This window comes from Jaculus jaculus, chromosome 19, assembly GCF_020740685.1.
Source record: "Jaculus jaculus isolate mJacJac1 chromosome 19, mJacJac1.mat.Y.cur, whole genome shotgun sequence".
In the NCBI taxonomy this organism is placed as follows: Eukaryota; Metazoa; Chordata; class Mammalia; order Rodentia; family Dipodidae; genus Jaculus; species Jaculus jaculus.
The window spans coordinates 56,496,725-56,509,551 of NC_059120.1; the positions used below are offsets into that span (position 1 = coordinate 56,496,725).

The 12,827-nt window shown below is 47.0% G+C and overlaps 2 protein-coding genes across 2 annotated transcripts; one reads left to right on the forward strand and one right to left on the reverse strand.

Moving 5' to 3' along the window:
- Positions 1 to 229: 229 nt before the first annotated feature.
- Positions 230 to 646, forward strand: LOC101601268 (late cornified envelope protein 1A-like). Its single transcript, XM_004667065.2, has one exon. The coding sequence runs from the start codon at positions 230 to 232 to the stop codon at positions 644 to 646; it is 417 nt and encodes a 138-aa protein (XP_004667122.2).
- Positions 647 to 8,992: 8,346 nt separating this feature from the next.
- LOC123455986 (late cornified envelope protein 1A-like) lies at positions 8,993 to 9,376 on the reverse strand. The gene has a single exon (XM_045138003.1). It carries the CDS (start codon positions 9,374 to 9,376, stop codon positions 8,993 to 8,995), a length of 384 nt encoding a protein of 127 aa, XP_044993938.1.
- Positions 9,377 to 12,827: the final 3,451 nt, after the last annotated feature.

A 12,827-nucleotide genomic window follows, 5' to 3' on the forward strand; every position in this document is an offset into this window, starting at 1 on the left:
TACACGGGCTTCCATAGCTTCCCAAAACATGATGATGATGATGATGATGATGATGATGATGATGATGATGATGCTATGAGAGGCTGAGGGGGTTGGAAGTACAGGCCCTGGAGCTGACGTTTCTGATGGTCACTGATGCGCAGAGGGCCGCAGTGGACAGGTGACCTTGCAGCCCTGGGTCTCACACGTGCTCCTCTCTCCCTCAGGTCCGGAACACTCACCAGCAGTCATGTCCTGCCAGCAGAGCCAGCAGCAGTGCCAGCCCCCTCCCAAGTGCCCCCCCAAGTGCCCTCCCAAGTGCCAAACCCCCAAGTGTCCCCCCAAGTGTCCCCCTAAGTGTCCTCCCGCGTCCTCCTGCTGCAGCCTTGGTTCTGGGGGCTGCTGTGGCTCCAGCTCCGGGGGCTGTTGCAGCTCCGGGGGTGGCGGCTGCTGCCTGAGCCACCACAGGCCCCGCAGGTCTCTTCGACGGAGGCACCAGAGCTCGGGCTGCGGGGGCAGCAGCGGGGGCAGCAGTGGGTGCTGTGGCAGCAGCGGGGGCAGCAGCGGGTGCTGTGGCAGCAACGGTGGTGGCAGCAGTGGGTGCTGTGGCAGCAGCGGTGGTGGCAGCAGCTGTGGCAGTGGCCAGCAGTCTGGCGGCTGCTGCTGACCGTGAGGACCGCAGACCAGCAGTGCAGACAAACCGCCCCCGCCCCTCTTTCCCTCCAGCCCTGTCTCATCTCCTCCACGTCCTGAGCTCTAAAATGCTGCAATGTTCCTGAGCAAGATTCTCAATTTCCTCCAGATGGCAGTGCCATCCTTCTTGTATTATAAATTAATAAATTCTTCTCTACCTTTTCTCACCAGAATCTTGCTTGTTTTCACCATCACATTTCCACAGGTCGGTGTTGGGGACAAGGGCTCCGTGTTGACCTCGGGGGGATGGGAGTGTGGCTCGGGCAGTGGGTCAGGAGGCTGGTAACTGTGTAGTTGGGAAAAGTGAGTCCATAAGGACGTTCCTGCTCACACAGAAGACCGGGTCAGCCCTAAGTCCGAGGGTGGGGGCTATTGTCCTTCATTCCCACGTGCTTTCTGTGATTCTAATGTAGTACCCTATGTTGATAAGAACTTTGACACTATTTCTAACAGTCAACTTGAAGTGAGACCTAAAATTAGCTGCATCGCTCACGAGTGTAAAATTGGGAGAACTTCTCACTGAAGGGAATCTCGATTAGGCATCCAGGTGATCTTTATTAGATATTCAGGTAGTCTCTACTAGACATTCAGGTGATCTCTATTAGATATTCAGGTGATCTCTATCAGATATTCAGGTGGTTTCTAGTAGATGCACAAATGAGCTCTATTAGGTATTCAGGTGGTCTCTATTACATGTACAGGTGAGCTCTATCAGATATTCAGGTGGTTTCTATTAGATGCACAGATGAGCTCTATTAGGTATTCAGGTGGTCTCTATTACATGTACAGGTGAGCTCTATTAGATATTCAGGTGGTCTCTATTAGATGTACAGGTGAGCTCTATCAGATATTCAGGTGGCTTCTATTAGATGCACAGGTGAGCTCTATTAGGTATTCAGGTGGTCTCTATTAGATGCACAGGTGAACTCTATTAGGTATTCAGGGGGTCACTTAGATGTACAGGTGAGCTCTATTAGATATTCAGGTGAGCTCTATTATATATTCAGGTGATCTCTATTATATATTCAGGTGATCTCTATCAGATATTCAGGTGGTCTCTCTTAGACATTCCCTGAGAGGATCTGACTCAATATTCAAGTGAATGAACTGAATGGACACAATGCAACCCGTCATTTCTCTTTAAAGTTGCCTTATATGTGGCTCTTTCCACCACGAACAGTTTTGCCTACAAAAAAACAAGCTTTGCCATATTCTCCTTTAATAGTCTTTGGTGGTTATTACGCCACTAAAGTTATTCAGCTACTCTGTATTATTTACCATAAATGAGGCATCCATGATGAAAATGTATTCTCTTAATGGTCTTAGTACAGTCCTAGAAGATTTATTGAAAAGAAAGCATTAAGTGAAAAAAAATCAGTAGTATTCTCGCAAATATGAACACTTTCAAACCTTTGTTAACTAGGAGGCATGTTAAAGATAGAAATAATAGAAAAAAATCAATTGGAAATTAAATTGCCAATGTTAACTTTGCAACATGAGATATATGCATTTTATTTACCCATATTTTTATTCTAGGTCTGGTAATATCTACTCCCTACCTTTTTAAAAGGGTATTTTTTATTTATTTGAGAGTGAGAGAAAAAGGCGGGGAGAGAGAGAATGTGCTCACCAGGGACTTCAGCCGCTGCAGATGAACTCCAGACACATGTGCCCCTTTGTGCAGCTGGCTTACATGCATCTTGGGGAATTGAACCTAGGTCCTTTGGTTATGCAGGCAAGCACCTTAACCATTAAGCCAGATCTCCGGCCCATTTACTCCCTACTTTTTAAGAAAAAAAAAAAATCTGTGAAGATAATTAACCTTATCCTTGAAAAATTATTCCATGTTTACATGAATTCAAGTTGTGCAGGCAAGACAAGTGGATAATGTTTACAAGGTTGCAAACTTGCCAACAAGTAACCCAGATCTAAGTCCAGGGGGTTTCAGTGTGCCTGCATTAAGCACATATTCCCTACAGACCTGGGCCATGTGACCTCTCAGGCCAACAATCTCGCAAATTAGCGAAGCTCTGCTTCTGATGGTAGCTAACGTATACACCCAGACCGGCCTTCTGTAAGAGAGAAGACGCTTGGTAGCAACACCAGCAGGAATAGGAAGGTCATGTTCAGTCAGCGTAGGGCAAATCTCTGCCTAATGTTGTGCGATCCCCGTTGGTCTACCTGCTCCAAAACTTACATAACTCTACCGGAGGAACCCTGTCTTCACACCTGACAAAACCTCTGCTAACTACAACAGCAGGCTTCTAGGAGGCGATGGGGATGATGAGGATGGCAGCAGTGACGCTGGTGAGGACACTGATAGTGACCCCGGTTAGCATGTACGCAATGTGTAAGGGACAGCTTGGTGACACCCCAAGTTAGCTGTTTTATTTAAGAGCCCTCACATTTTATGAAGTGAAATCTATTAAGACCCCCAGTTTACATTGAAGAATATGAGTCAGACAGCTTAAGTAATTTGTCCAAAGTTTACCTTTGTAGAGTCAGAGCTGGAAGTCCTGCTCACAAGGTCTGCCTCCAAAACCTCAAACCCCAATTCAAAGTAATTTTTTTTTCCAACTAAGGTGATCTTTAGACATAATCTACTTTGGAATGTGTGCTCCACATAACATACATGTAATGTAAACACCAGACTTGAGACAGTCATAGAGGCTCACTCACGTGTGTGTGCACAGATAAACTGACTCCCCTTGGCAACCCGTGAAGAGTTTGGAGCAGGTGCGTGTTTCTAGTCACAACTGGGGCCTGTAGCTAAGGAAGCAAAGTTGCAGGAGGAAGATGAGCAATTCTGGGGGATAAGCTCCAAGATACAGATTGAGAAGTAGGTAGCCCTAGGGAGAAAATGATGCAGTGGATGGGAGCAATTCACCTATCATCTGTTTTTACATTCCAGGCTGTGAGCAGCTGCCCCCCATCCATGGAGGAAACATGTGAGAAAAATATCACCATCATCATCACCATCACCATCATCTATCACTGGAGGCATTTAGGGGTCAGATATAGGTATGTGCTTGCATGGTATGCCCTGTCTCGCATGCTAAGCGCAGAGCCAGGGTAAAGGAACATGAGATTAGTGCTGCTTTACGTACCCATCCCTGTGACATCCTCGGCCCCTGCGCTGTCTGTGAACCCGGTGAGTTTCTCCGGGAATGCACATCACAGTCTTTCCCAGAGGACTATCAAGATCAGAGCGAGGGTGCAGACTGAGCTGCACCTCAGAGGGGAGGGTGGAGCGGCAAGGGCGGTGGCGGAGTTTGCCTGCGTGTACTCATGTAGGAGGCTGGACAGCCTGTGTCGCAGTGGAGACTGGGGACGCTCCAGTGATTTCTGCCTCAATGCTCACACTCTCATCCCAGTGAGACCCGTATCTTTCTGAACCCCTCTTATTACAGAAGCATTGCCCTTGAACTGTATCCCCCGCAGTCTACAGAGATGACTGTGGTTATCAAATACCGGAGAGCAGGAGACACTTATTTGTGGTTCGTAAGCACAGTGACCCATGGACAGCACCCACACCAAATGTCACTGACCAGAAGCCTCGAGGTGGAATAATGAGAAACAAAGCACAATTCATAATTCCATGGAGGTGGGGAAGGAAGGTGTGCATTGCAGAGGTTTGCTCACCAGGCCAGGGTTTGCAGGAGCAGAGATAGGGTTGCGTCTCAGCTAAACAATAAACCTCATTTTGTCCGTTTACAGAGTGATTTGTGATAATCCAAGGGCTCAAAAAATGGCCCTTTGAGATAGATATTTGGATGGGTCCACTGATCAGTAGGTGGAGGAGACATAAGTAGGTAGATAAGACATAAAAACAGAGAGATGGTTTATGTGGCAATTTCCATCAAATCGAGGCATTCCCACCTGGAATTAGGAAGGGTCATAGGCCCGAGGAAGCTAAGGAAAGTTGCGAGGTCCAAGCTCAGAATGTTACACGTCCAAAGACGCTGAAGGCTCTTCTCCAGGAGAAGTTAAACAGCGAGCAATTTCTGGATAACAGGAGACTCGGTAAGAGCGGCCTGCAGGGTGAAAGCTTGACAGCCTGTGTGAATCTACCTCTGTGGGCTCCACGCTGGTGCAGGGGCCTCCGAAATACTGCTGTTCCAGTAAGTAACAGCTCTCCACGTTTCTGCACTTCACCCCAATAAAGGACAATGATAAAACATAAAGCACTGTTCCAGTTACCCACTAAATACAGATGTGCCAGAGAGACTTGACCAATGCCTGATCTACAGATGGGTCAATTTCAATGTGACACACACACACAAAATGAAGAATGTGTTTACCCCTAGAAACATCAATCCCATGGCACAGGATCCCCATGAGAACTACCTAGAGAAAACTCCAGGAAAAGAACCCAACTCAATGATGCTAAATATCTACAGACATAAATTCAAAGAGGATGCAACCAGTAAGGTGTAATGAAATATCACCAGCAAATGAAAATGGAACGCTGCAAAGAGATAAAAGTCCTGAGGAAAGCCAAACCAAAATTAAGCCGGGAATGAGAAAAATGCAGTAAGTCAAACAAAAAGCTCCAAGCAAAGTGTCATAATAGAACGGATCAAGCAGAAGACGGAATGTCAGACCCGGGGGACAAGGAAGAGGAGGGGAGACAATGAAACTAAACCATTAAGAAGCTCAAAAGTACATATGAATGCAAAGTGAGAGAAATGTGCCACAGCTTAAAAAGACAGAATTCACTAATTATGGGCTAAAAGATGGAGAAGAACTTCAGCTTCTATGCATCTCTTTATCATCATCATTAATTCACACGGCGCGGTACACACATGGCATATTTCATGACTCTGCCATCCGCGCCCAGCATTCTTGTTGGCATTTCACTGGGTGAGCACCCATGCCTGACGATTAGGTCACCCCACAGGCGCCTGACCTAGGAAGCAGGTACAGCGAGGCACGTGTGGCCACGTCACCCTGAGAGATCTGCCAGCGTCTCAACTGGTTGGTTCTCTGATCACCTTCCAGAAAGTTCCAGAGGGCTTAGTGACCAGGAGAGGGCGGGCACTGGCCCATGGGTTCCCACTGCTGCTCAGCTCAAGCCTGACTTCTAGGAGGATGAGTCTGAGATGACAGCTGCCCACCTCTGCCTCTGGAGGGCAGCACCCAGGGCCCAGCGGGCTTGCTTGGGGGCAGGGGCGCCTGAGCAGCGAGCTTGCTTGAGGAGACCAGATCTCAGACTTGACTGTGAGAGCCGCTGGCTCGGGCAGAGAGTCACTGTTGGCCTCTTGGCTAACAAACCACGATGCTCTGAGGGTTCCCACTTGCCAAGACGTCTCTCTTGTGTGCTGGCAAATTCTCTCCTCTCGTGGCATACAAGGGAGTGCTGCTGAGAACCCCTAACTGAATGATGGCTGTTCTTCCGTTTCAGTATAGAGGACTATTTTTTTTTTTTTTTGGTGGGGGGCTTCAAGGTAGGGTCTCACTCTAGCCCAAGCTGACCTGAAATTCACTATGTAGTCTCAGGGTGGCCTTTAACTCATGGCAAAACTCCTATTTCTGCCTCCAGATTGCTGGGATTAAAGGAATGCACCACCACGCCCGGCCAGTATAAAGTACTTCTTTAACTCAGGTTTTTATTTATCTGTGTGCATAAAGCTTGTAAACAACAGTGAACAATGAACCAAGGCACTGACAGTGTAAAATATGATGCAGTCAGTAGTCACACAGCATCACTAAAAAATTATAGAATATAGGGCTGGAGAGATGGCTTAGTGGTTAAGTGCTTGCCTGAGAAGCCTAAGGACCCCGGTTCGAGGCTCAGTTCCCCAGGACCCACGTTAGCCAGATGCACAAGGGGGCGCACGCATCTGGAGTTTGTTTGCAAGTGGCTGGAGGACCTGGCACACCCATTCTCTCTCTCTCTCTCTCCCTCTTTCTCTCTGTCACTCTCAAATAAATAAACAAAAATATTTTTAAAATTATAGAATATATATATATTATATCATGTATAATTTATATATGTATATATATTCTTTCTGCCACATATTCTGAAATGTTTCCTGAGCCTTGGAGGTGGTGATATAGATGTGTCATGTATGGATGGCCATTCAGTAATAGCAATAATTATTAGTATTTTGACCAATTTTAAGTTTCTGCAGCAACTACCTTCAAAGCGAAAAGAAGCATCTCTGACCAATGCTGAGACCAGCATTAATCTATGAAAAAAACATCCACATAAATATTAATTTGAGGGGAAAATGGCCATTTAGCAAAATAACAGTAGTAGCTTGCCCCTGCAACATTTGACTCTTCAGTGACGGGCTTTCTGATAATTAAGGCATGACTCGACTCCTATGGGAAAGCCACAAGTCCAGTTAGAAAGCTGGTGATGAGCCCACAGCAGTCAGGCCTCTGTTCTTGTCTGCCTGGCATTCTAAATGCCTCCTGTCTCTGCACTAGAGCCTCAACCATGAAATGGGAGATCTAAATAACTTTTACCTCATAGCCGGGCGTGGTGGCGCACGCCTTTAATCCCAGCACTTGGGAGGCAGAGGTAGGAGGATCCCTGAGAGTTCAAGGCCACCCTGAGACTACAGAGTGAATTCCAGTCAGCCTGAGCTAGCATGAGACCCTACCTCGAAAAACTAAAAAAATAAAATAAAATAAAAATAACTTTCACCTCATGAATATATTAGGAGTCTTATATGTTTGGAGGTCATGGCACTTTTCTTTGCACACTTTCTTAACGCACTAAACACCATCACCACCAACATTATTTTACTTAATTATCTTCTAGCAGCAAATGTGAAGGCAGCTTTTTCATAGTATTGTCAGATTCCAAGTAGTTCTTGCCAGGGCTGAGACCAGCACTTCAAGACGTGGAACAATCACACGTGCGTGATGCAGACACATTACCCCGACAGGAAGGGGCCATAAGCTGCGTGAGTTTGACTGTTCCTGTTCTGAATGTGACAAAATACCTCTCCATGAGGGAGTGGTTGGCATGTAGATGCCTTTGCTCACATATATCTGTCCTACTGAGGACAGATACCTGACTGACTCTTCAGATAATTGGCTGGAGGGGTCACCTGGTTCTAGCCTCTAGTGTACATGGTGGTTTGTACAAACGTATCAGTCTACTCAGCCTGGATATTGGTAGACACTTATCAGCCTATTTGGAACCTCATAAAGATTTCCTAATGCAATTACGTAGTCCATTACTAATTAAATAAGAATATACTTATTAATGAAAACATTCACTTTCTGGGACTTTTGTTAAGCAAGTTGAAAACAAATATGTCTGAGGCCTGGAATTTAACTATGAGGGAAATAAAGACTTCTTCGTACACCTCACACTGCAAAGCGAGTACAATGACTTGATTACTTTTCTACTTGGTGGTGACTTTTCCATCTTTAACCCAGCTAATGACTTACAAACTATAATTAACATCTCAGATTTCCTGAAATCATCATAAAATGTATGCTTATTTCAGAGACAACACCAAAAATGGATGCTTTTTAAACCTCATTGAATCATGTTCTCAATGCACACATTATCAGATAACACTCTTAACAATAGTCCATGAAATATTTGACTATTTCTCATTCCTGGTAGCTATGAGACATGATTAAGTTTATGCATTATCCAAAGCACAAACTGTTTATACGGGAAATAGCAAAAAAAAAAAAAAAAAATACATGAAGTTACCAATGGGAAGTGACATTGTTTCATATTGATTCTGTTCATTTAATTCAAATGGTGGCGCATAGTCTATTAAGTGATACAGAGACAATTGCCATTCATTAATAAACACAAGGCTGATCCCAGTGCTTCATGGAAGTCAGGACTCCCAGCTATTGCTAAGGTCTCACATCATGTCAACTGTGAGGAATGCTACCGTAATCGTTACTAACACAGTAGGGCAAGCATCCATAAACAGAGAAGGACACTGGCACCTCCAGGCCATGGTTGGGCTGGGCTGGGCCTCTCTGCGTACACAAAACAGTGACAAGGGCTCAATATCCTTAACACAGGAGAGGACTTCATGCCTGTCCCACACTTATGATCCAGGCTTCTAACCCAGCCATGGCACCATGGACCACCAGTCACCAAGAGTGATCTGCAAGGATAGTAACTGGTCAAAATGAGCAAGAGTCTAGAAAGGATCAGGACTTTATTATAACGTTGGAAAAGAAGGGCCACGCCACCTAGGGGCACGTTCAGTACGTCGCACAAGAAGATTGGTTCTCTTCAGGATGTAAATGGAGGGCAGGACAGGCTGTGGTGGGTCTTCTGCGCTTGGCTTCCTCCTGCACTGCTGGTCTGGGGTCTTCACGGCCCAGGTCAGCAGCAGCCTCCAGACTGCTGGCCACTGCCACAGCTGCTGCCACCACCGCTGCCGCCACAGCACCCGCTGCTGCCCCCGCTGCCGCCACAGCACCCGCTGCTGCCCCCGCTGCTGCCCCCGCAGCCCGAGCTCTGGTGCCTCCGTCGAAGAGACCTGCGGGGCCTGTGGTGGCTCAGGCAGCAGCCGCCACCCCCGGAGCTGCAACAGCCCCCGGAGCTGGAGCCACAGCAGCCCCCAGAACCAAGGCTGCAGCAGGAGGACGCGGGAGGACACTTAGGGGGACACTTGGGGGGACACTTGGGGGTTTGGCACTTGGGAGGGCACTTGGGGGGGCACTTGGGAGGAGGCTGGCACTGCTGCTGGCTCTGCTGGCAGGACATCTCGGCTGGTGGGAGTGCAGGACCTGAGGGAGAGAGGAGCACAAGAGAGACCTTGGGCAGCAAAACCACCTTTTTCACTTTGGTGCTCAAAGAACTGTCATTCCTCCCAGAAACATCATCTCAGGCGCTTTTCCTCCTAATAATCCCCAAGGACTTTTGCAATACTGACCGGTGGAATATCATCGTGTGATTTATTTTTATTTATTTATTTGAGAGAGAGAGAAAGAGAGAGACAGAGAATGGGCACTCTAGGGCTTCCAACCACTGCAAACAAACTCCAGACGTGTGCACCACCGTGTGTATCTGGCTTATGAGGGTCCTGGGGAATCAAACTGAGGTCCTTTGGCTTTGCAGGCAAGCTCCTTAACCATTAAGCCATCTCTCCAGCCCAATCATCATGCAATTTTTGACAGGAGCAAAGTGTTGATTTTGTTTTCTTGAAAAATACCTTTTCCCTAAAATGAGCCTTAAGTTGGGGAATAACATAGTCTGAAGACCGAGTTGGGATAATTTCCTGCTCCACATACTATTCTCTGACTTGGATGTCGTCTATAAAGTCACTGAGCTTTGTCCATTACTACTGCCTGGTAAACGGCATTTTTTTCTGTGACCTGCATGGACTTCCTGACCTCCCTGTTGAGAGGAAGGTGGTACTGGTGGTGGTGGTGACACGTAAGAAAACGAGAGAGAAATCAGCAAGCTTACCTCCTTTTTGAAAGCATCGGTGGATTTATCAATTGCTGCAGACATGACCTCAGATCTGATCTCTGCTCCAGGGAACTTTGAGCTCAGTCTACTACTTGTCCATGCTGACAGGTTACCACAGCGCGACTCAGACTGGTTTTGCCCTCAACAGCCTGAGACACGGCCCATCAAAACCCACAGCCCTGGCTCTGTGGGGTTTACGGGCTCAAATATGCCCTGGTTCCTGTCCTGACTTTGGGCCTTTCTTTTTATGCTAAACCAAAGCTGTGTTGTTAGAGGCAGATGCCGCTCCTGCGACCTGTCGATGGCATATAGCTCTGCTTCAGTGACCCACCCTAAAAGGCTTCTTCCTGCTGCACGGGTGGACATTTGTCCTCTACAGAACCACAAGCTACAGGCCACAAACTCATGATAGTGCCTCCCATGGGTGTCAGAACACCCTTTGCTCCACCCCTCTTCTTTTTGCCCCCAGCCTCTCAGGTCTCAGCCCCCACGACACTCCATCCCGTCCCTCCTCCGCCTATTCCTGGGAGGAGGGACCTGCTCCTGCCCACGGCGAACACTTACCAAAGTCGCAGACCGCGCACGATCTACAGGCACCTCAGGAGGTGAATAGATGGGTCTGCCTTGTCTCTGAGTCCTTTTATTCTAATATGGTCCCCGGCCCAGCCCGTGAGACAGTGCCTGGGCATGGGAGGCCCTCCCTCCTGACCCCACCCGGTCCCGTGACTGATGGTGACGGGATGTTCCTCTCCATCCTTCCTCCACGGGCTCGGGGATGCTGCATCTAGCTTGGACCGTGATGTGGACATGAGGTGAGCGAGTGAATTCCTGGCATCCTTAACCTCACATACCTGAAGGGAGCCTGCCTTCAGAGCATCTCATTGCCCAGCCAGTCACTTGACTGCTTCTCCCTAATGTGATCCACGCCCCAGGGTCCAAGTTTGAGCTACAAACACTGAGAAGTTTTCTGTATGTGTATTTACATGCATGGATACTGCCACTCTGGGCAGCTTTGTCACTCATTTTAAATATTTTTAATGCTTTTATTTATTTATTTGACAGAGAAAGAGGGAGAGAGAGTGGGTGTGCCAGAGACTCCAGCTACCGCAAGCGAACTCCAAGTGCGTGCGCCCCCTTGTGCATCTGGCTAATGTGGGTCCTGGGGAATCAAACCTGGGTTCTTTGGCTTTGCAGGCAAATGCCTTAACCACTAAGCCATCCCTCCAGCCCCATTTTAGATGATATGGTCATTTGGGGAGTCCTTAAGAGCAGCAGAGTCTTTCTCAAGTCTTGAATGGGCAACAACTGAGGTTATATGCCACCAGACACTCACAGTCACACAAAGCTTCCACTGAATGAACTAGTGGCCTCCAGGCTGATGTCTTGTGAATTGGAAGAATGACATTCACAGACCATAGAGGATTAAGATTAGAGAGCTTTTATTATACAGATTATAGAGTTTATAGCAGCACAAGAGAAGTAAGAAAGATAGAGATCTTGTACCACAGAAAGAAAGAGGGTTTTTTCCTAAACTAGAAAATCCAACCCAGAGACCCAGATTGGTGTCTTTTATAGGACTAGGTGAAGGGCTGGTTTTCTGGGAAAAGGAGCAATGTTTCCAGGAATCTTAATCCTAAATAAATAAATAAACACAGGAACTCTTTTACCTTTTCTTGGGGCTTGGGAACTCCTTTAGAATAGAAGAGATCCAGGGAGGGAATCAAGTTTATGGAAACAGAGATCTAGGGAGGAAACTCCTTTGTGCAGAATGAGATAATGGGGGGAAAAAAGCAATAAATTCTCTTTATAGGTTCAATAATATTTCTCACCTTCATCCACTTTGAGTCTACTTTGGTGGGCCTTGTTTGCTCTAAACTACCTCATAGACATCTACACAGACAATAAGAGCTGGCTCAGCACATATAGTGTCCTGGTAGGGATGAAGACTTGAGGTCAACTTCTTTTGTAGGTAGTTAGGCGCACGGGCCATGGTGAAACTCGAACACAGCTCCAATCTGGACATAAACCTGGCTCATTAAGGTGGTGATCGTGGATGTCTTCCTGGATTTCCCTCCTTCCAGGAATAATTTATCTTGTGACTTCTTTCCTGCCTGCAGGCTCACTGAGTGTGCACTGTTCTTTCTGACCCACCAAAGTCTGCTGTAAGTAGATCATCTTAACAAGTAAGGCTCATCTCAAGTCAATGACTTATTTATATCCTCAAGGTTTTAAGAAGCCCTGATCCAGGGCTGGACAGATGGCTCAGAAGATAAGGTGCTTGCCTGCAAAGTCAGAGGACCCAGGTTCAATGCCCCAGGACCCACATAAGCCAGAGGCATAAGGGGGCACATGCGTCTGGAGTCCATTTGCAGTGGCTGGATGCCCTGGCACTCCCATTCTCTCACTCTTTCTTTCTCTCCATCCCTTCCTCCATCTCTCTACATCTTTCTCATTCTCAAATAAATACATAAATAAGCCCCATTGAAGTCGGTGTATGTGAAAGCATGATGAATTTAGGCTCCCTCTTCTTCCCGGTGAGAGTTTAGTTGGCGGGAAGCAGGAAGGGAATGTGTAGAGTGAGCAGAGCAGATTTATTCTCCAGAATCCAGCAAGGTTTGGAATGTTTCTGGCTCATAACGTATAGGTAGGCAGATTACGGCAGGCTTAGAGGTAATGCAAGATGGACCCCACCCCCTGTTTCCTTGGAAACATTGATTAGGAAGACATCAATATTGCTCCTTCA